The sequence below is a fragment of the Homalodisca vitripennis genome, chromosome 5 (genome assembly GCF_021130785.1).
Source record: "Homalodisca vitripennis isolate AUS2020 chromosome 5, UT_GWSS_2.1, whole genome shotgun sequence".
Classification (NCBI taxonomy): domain Eukaryota; kingdom Metazoa; phylum Arthropoda; class Insecta; order Hemiptera; family Cicadellidae; genus Homalodisca; species Homalodisca vitripennis.
Window position 1 is genome coordinate 110203001 of NC_060211.1, and position 7091 is coordinate 110210091.

Genomic DNA, 7091 nt, shown 5'->3' on the forward strand with positions numbered 1-7091 from the left:
TATATGATACTGGTTTGTTGAAATGTATATCAAAATAGCATAAGGAGGAAGAGTTTTACCTCGTGAGAATAAGTAATTTTAAAGAAATGATAAATACGCAAAGAAATGGTTTTTTTGTAAAGAATATCGTTTGTGTATTTAAACTATAAAGTGCCTCACAAGTTTAAGATATTTTCAATAACGACGTAAAGTAGCATTTGGATGTGAATTATTAGATATTAATATTCAGCTAAAAAATAGTTACAAATCATCTAGTAAGATGGTTAAAATTGCTTAAGATTCAACGTTGTTCCTACAAGACTGAAATCAATATGGCCGCAAGGACCTTTGGTTTTTTTCACAACTCAGTCAGTCATTTCACTATTTTATTTTTGTGACTTGTTTAATTTTAGCCTATGTAATTCATATACAAAGATTATAGTTTTGTAGTACTTATGTGTAATAAAATTATTCAACAATACAAATTATAGCAATTTACAACTCATTAATATAAAATAGTTTTACGAACGATTACTTTGAGATTTGCCAGTGCATAGAGGAATATTTCCTACGTTTTAAGTTACAAAGAAATCAAAAATTAATTAAACCATTAGTTCATACTACATCAAAAGGAAACGATTTCATGGGGGGCGAAAACTCTTTGAGGGAATTAATACAAATTATATCAATTATAACTGGATGGAATAGTACCATACCCATATCCCTGTAGTTTAGTTTCAGTTTATATTTATACAACAATTGCCCAACGCTAACATTTACGCTACAACATCACAAGTACCTAAAAGCTATAAAGTTGATAGGTATAAATCAAATGAATATATCATTAAAACCATTCTTTTGTATAAAGATAAAATCTTCCGCTTTAGACAAATGGGAGTACACCAACCACGTGTCGCGTAACAAGCTATGTTTGTGTTGCATGCATATTATCAAGCCTATAGTTCACTTACTTCTGATAGTCACTCTACATTTTTAAATATGTGATGTAATACAATTTCATATGATTTATTTTAAATTGTATTAAATCGCGATTTTATAGATGTCGATACTGTTGCACATGACGAATCATGAAATGTTCACCAATGCTCTGCAAAATCCCATGACGAGACATGTCCTGTTATAGAACTCGGTGTTAGTTATAAATAATTGCAGTTTTATGAAATAATGCCTTAAGGTATTTTATTCTGTAGGGTCATACAGTCTGAAAGATATACACACATATATTAATAATAATATACCTTCTACTCAAAGCTAAAAATATTATTATTATATTCAATTTAGCCTTGTGCGGTAGTTAGTGAGTTCAGAAATATATTTAAATTATTTTATTCTAGTATACAAATTCGTTTTAGATTATTTGGAATTAGTTGTGATAACTAGATTTCTCATTATAGCGTAGACAGTGTATTCATGTAATTTAGTTCATATTGTATCTGAAAAATATGCACTCTAACAATGTCAATTTCTCTAAAGGACACTATGTCCAAAATTACTTTGAAAACCCTTGTTCAGAAGTACTTATATAAAAGAATAATACATTTAATGATCTCAGTTATATGAAATAATGTGGGGAATTACGGAATGCTGCAGGCGACCTCTCAGTCTGAAGTTTCGCATATTTCGTGAATGTAAAATCGCTTTGTTGTTACACAGTGGAGACTTTACAGTAAGGTAATGCCAGGATAATTAATTTCTTCTATATAAACTCGTTCTGAAACAGTTATCTTCACAAACTTTTTACCCTAGATATACTTTAAGTGTAAGAATGTGTAACTCTATATTTATAAAAGCAAAAAAGGGGGAAATAAATGAATTTGTTTCCTTATGTTACAATAAAACCAATCCATAATATTATTTAAGAAAATTCATTTCAATGCTAGAAACTATTTTTACGTAACACCTCTACTTGTAACACACATGCAAATAATAATAACATATAACTCATCATATTGTAAAAAATGTATAGTGCATGAAAACATATATGCATAATCCAAAATGTTTCTTTCTTAACGTACAAGTGTATCCTATGTTAAAGGTATTTCTTACATCTCATATTTTGTAACACGATATCAGCACCGTTCACCTCACACCAGTAATCAATCACGTGTTGAATAACGACTGCCTACGTTTGCTCTTACTGCCAAATTTGTTGAAGTCTATAAAAACATATAAATATCACAAATTTACCGATTGCCGGGCGGTCTAAGACGCTAGGCATTGAGTCTGAGTTAGAAATAGCGCAGGTTCGAATGCTGTCTATGACCCTTGCAATTTATCTAACTTGTACTGTATCGACTCTCTCCCTTATTCTGTTTGATAGGGTCCTCGAACATCCAGTGGGTTTGTACGTAGCGATATTATTACGTTTTACCAAATGTTACAGTATTGGCATTAGTTTGGTTTAATAAATATGAATTATCAAGGAAAAACGCAACTCAGTGTCATAGTTATCTAGGCTGTAATTGTTAATGTATGAGTAGCAAAAATAAATAGGTGTAACAGTAACTAACTTGACAATGATGATTATGTTAGATGAGCGCGGCCTAGTGGCCAGAGTACAAACCAGTTTACGACACATCCAATGGGATCCAGTTCCACGGCCGCGCCCAAATAAGAAAGATCTCATTAAGATTTTCGTCTGTGTTCTGAAAAAAATGAAGGCACATTCCAATAAAAGAAAATTACATTTTTGCCGTTTAAATTCCATGGCCTTATTGTAGACGACATATTTTCCAAGATAAAATGGCAGAGACAGTGATAAATAGTAATCCCAGTCCTGCGTCGTAGGAGATATAACACGGGCTGCTACACTCCCTGCCTTACGCATTCTGAATATCCTGGTACTCCAAAAATAGCATGCAAGTTCTTTTATTTCTGTGTGCATCATATGATGGATGAGTTCCTCATAATTCAATCTCCTTTCAGATTTTGAAACAAACCCACTTTATCTGTAATATTCACAAAGAAAAATTATTGTAACCATATTTCCTACATCATTAATGGAATTAAAAGGGTTGGGATGTAGATACACATATGAAATGAAATTTATTGAATAAATCTGTAGGTGTATTTATCACCCACATTACTCTCTATTCTTGGCTTTTATCAAGTTTACATGTGTTTTACCATTATCTATCTTTAAAGCAAATTTACGTTAGGTCTACGTACTAAAAACAGAGTCTAACATTTCTTTTTTTTTGTTACTCTAAAAATTGTTTTATTTACGTTCCTTGTCCCGTACAAGGAAGTTTATACCTTTATTACAGCCTCTCATATAAAACAATATTGAAGTACTTTTGACTCATATAACTGTTGGAGCGACACGAGTATAATTTTATTAGATATGCGGAACGAGCTAACCTGGAGTGTGTTATAGAGCATTATGCGAACTATATGAGTTTGCTACATTTTAATATTATCAATTCACTTGAGCCTATACTGCTCCTTTATTGCTACTGTCAGTATCAGCAGTAACAGCGTTACCCAAATCGATCTCATCCTGTTGCTGATGTAACAAAGCATACAACTACATCATGATCTACAATAAATAAGTAATTTGAATGGCTACACCACGAGGCTTCGCCTCTAGCTGCTTTATACCTTCCAGTTGAACCTGCACTGGGTACACCGAATGCCAGAGTGCATCTTGGCAGCTAATGAATGCCCTAGAGCGACACATCACATTTTGTAAATATTGAGATAACGGGTTGACTACTTCAATACGGCTGTATATTGATTTTGATAAACTTGTGTCAATCTAATTGTGTGCTCTAAACCGCCTGTCTTAGTCTGAATGCTAAAAGGGTTAATACAAAATTCTAATTTCCTGCACAGGATGATTCTTTGAGTGTGTAGAGATTCTTTTGTATAGAGGGTTTATAAACCTGTAGACGAGAATTATGCTTTCTGGGAAGAAGCTAGAATATAGAAAGCCTCGCCTTCCTCTATAGTGACGTGACTGAGACAGTGACCTTAGTCAGGATTTAATACAGACTATTACTCCCAACCTTACTCATTATAAATACCATGTTACTTTAAAAGTAAAGTAAAAGCCCTTGTATTAATACGTGGAGAAATTTAAATACGAATCCATTATATCTCAATCCTGAGATATGATTTAAACACACCAACTTCATCTGAACTATTCATTAGAAAAATATATAGGTTTCGCCATATTTCCAATATCATTAAAGGAATAGGAGCTGGGCTGTAGATAGAAATTTGGTATAAAGATTACGAAAGAAGTCTACATGCGTTGTCTGTAACTAAAATTTGAAAATTTGACATTTAAAATAAACCATACATTTTTTGTGATTTTTAGTCGAATCTAAGTGTTTGTATCCTTCTCGAATCATTGGAACGAAAGGTAATAACAGGCAGAGAAAACTCCGCTCACGGTAGCGCTTTATAACATCAGGTGCATTGCATCCTTTGTATCAAAGGACGAACCGAAGCATGTGAAGTGTCCATGTAACTTATTCAGCGTCAATTTATAAAACATAAAGCTTAATAAATACTAGATATGGGATATGATTACACAACTTTTAAGTGATTCTGGGGTATCCAACTTAGCTTCTACTCACAACCTTTCCCAAATCAATAAAATCTGCAATCGCAGAGGCGTCTACCTGGACCTCATATTTTCCTTTACCCCTACGACTGCAGTTATCCGCGCTGACGACCTTCTTGTTGCCGAAGACACTCATCATTCCACGCTCTCCTGCTCAATCCTGCTGCAGAAATCCTCAGCCTCGAGTAACGTCAGGATTGTACCAGACTTTAGAAAATGCAACTTGGACGCTATACTTCGTTCCCTGCAGAGTGTTAACTATCCTTCTCCTTCTTCTATACCTGATGTCGAATCGGCCTTCTCAGAATTCTGCGACCACCTTGGCTCTATCATAACTCAAAATACACCCATAAAAAAGCTTCAAACCTCAGCCTTTCCTGCCCGATATAACGCGAAAATAAAATGGCTTGTCTTAAGGAAGAAGACCGCCCATCGACTTCTTAAAACCTCAGGGAATCTTCATCATCGGGAACGCTTTCGCAATCTGAGAAGCCACTGCAAGTCTTTGGCCACCAAGTGTCATCGAGACTATCTAAAAAGAATTGAAGACAGTATTCCTCGTATCATAAAATCCTTTTGGTCTCACGCCAACGGACTTAAGAGTAGCCCCTTCTCTGCTGCTAAACTGTTATTTGATGGAAGAGAGGCTGAGAGTGCTGCTGGAAAGTGTGAATTGTTCTCAAACTATTTTTCCTCTGTTTTCACGAAGAACCAAGTTCCCTCACCAGTCTTCGACTTTGGCTGGAACTTCTCCATCACAAAATGTGTCGTCACTGCCTCGGACGTTCAACTCAAACTTGCTTCGCTTGAACCTAATAAGGGAGCTGGTCCTAATGCTATTCCTCCATGCGTTCTGAAATACTGTGTCCCTGTTTTGGCTCCTCATCTGGCTATCTGGTTTTCCTCCCTGCTCTCACTTGGAATCTTCCCATCGGCCCTCAAGCGTGGCTTTGTCGTTCCTATTTTCAAATCTGGCGATCGCTCAAACGTCAAAAACTATCGGCCCATTGTCATTCTCTCTGCTGTTGCCAAGGTGTACGAAAGCATTGTCCTGGACTACCTCTATTTTCATTTCCGGAAATGTATCTCTTCCTCTCAACATGGCTTCCTGCGCTCACGTTCAACAGTAACTAACCTGATGGAATTTCAGGAATACGTCATGGCTGCTTTTGGCAATGCTCACCAAGTTGACTGCGTCTACCTTGATCTCTCCAAGGTTTTCGACAAGGTCAATCACAACATGCTTGTAGCCAAGCTTGCCGGATATGGTGTGGGGGCCCCCTGCTTGAGTGGTTAAACAGCTACTTGACCGACAGAACCCTTGTAGTCAAATATGACGGGTGCCTTTCTGCGCCATACACTGTCCTATCTGGAGTCCCGCAAGGGTCCCACCTTGGTCCTTGCTATTTAATCTGTTCATGAATGACATTGGCAACGTCATCATTACCAAATATCTCATGTTTGCCGATGATATCAAGGTGTTTGGCTCGGTGTCGTTGGCTCCTGATTTTGAGCGCCTCCAACTTTCCCTGACTAACATCGATGCCTGGTGCAAGGAGAACTTCATGGAGCTGAACGTCTTGAAATGCGTGGTCATCTCCTACAAACGTGGTGCAGCTCCAGTCTGACACGATTATGTCCTCAATGGGTCTACATTGAAGAGAGTGGACAAAGTACGTGATCTTGGAGTGACAATGACCCCTTCGCTCAATCCTCAAGAGCATATTGCCCATATTACAGCCAAAGCAAGGTCTCTACTCGGGCTCATATTCAGATCGACTAGGAACTTCAACTCGCCTTTCACCTTGATCACGCTCTACAAGTCCCTGGTACGCCCGCTGCTGGAGTATGGGTCTATCGTCTGGTCTCCCTTCAACCAATTGGAGAACATTCAAAGCCGCTTCATACGGATGCTTGGACCGAGACTTGGGTATACCTACCGCACCACCCCGGTTGACGATGTGGAGAAGTCCTTCGCTCTTCTATCTCTATCACCCGACGTCATCATGACGACATCATTCTGCTCTACAAGCTGGTAAACGGGCTCATCGACTGTCCCAATATCCTGAGCAGTATTGACATTGCCACGCCCAGAGGTACTCGCTCCAAGACTATCTTCCGCAGACGCTTTCTCCCAGCCCACTATTCTTACAACAGCGGAATTTCCCGTCTCCTCAAGGCTGGTAGCACGGCGGCTGCTCAACTAGACTTTTTCTGTGAGAAGCCCCTCACGTTCAAGAGGAGGGTCTCCTTGCTCACTTGAGTAACCATACCCCAGCATACTTGTAAATTTTTTAGTTGTTGTAACTTGCAGTGTTAATTTATTGTTATTATTATTTTATTATTGTTTTGTATTAGTATTGTTATTGTTATTGCTATTATTATTGTTGTTATTATAATTTATTTTTTGTTTATTAATTTTGTTGCAACATATTGTGTAATCTAGTTTTGTAATCTATTTAGTAATTTCAAGTAGCAATCTATAAACTTGTATGTTACTTGTAGCATTGCTTCAGATTAA

At 37.1% G+C, this 7091-nt stretch overlaps 1 protein-coding gene across 1 annotated transcript; it reads left to right on the forward strand.

Annotated features, from left to right (window-relative positions):
- The first annotated feature begins 4529 nt into the window (after nt 1–4529).
- Nucleotides 4530–5867, forward strand: LOC124363582. The gene has a single exon (XM_046818838.1). It carries the CDS (start codon nt 4530–4532, stop codon nt 5865–5867), a length of 1338 nt encoding a protein of 445 aa, XP_046674794.1.
- The last annotated feature ends 1224 nt before the right edge of the window (nt 5868–7091 follow it).

Excerpts from the sequence above, each read along its gene's own strand:
- LOC124363582 (XM_046818838.1), top strand. The coding sequence starts at position 4,530 with ATGATTACACAACTTTTAAGTGATTCTGGGGTATCCAACTTAGCTTCT.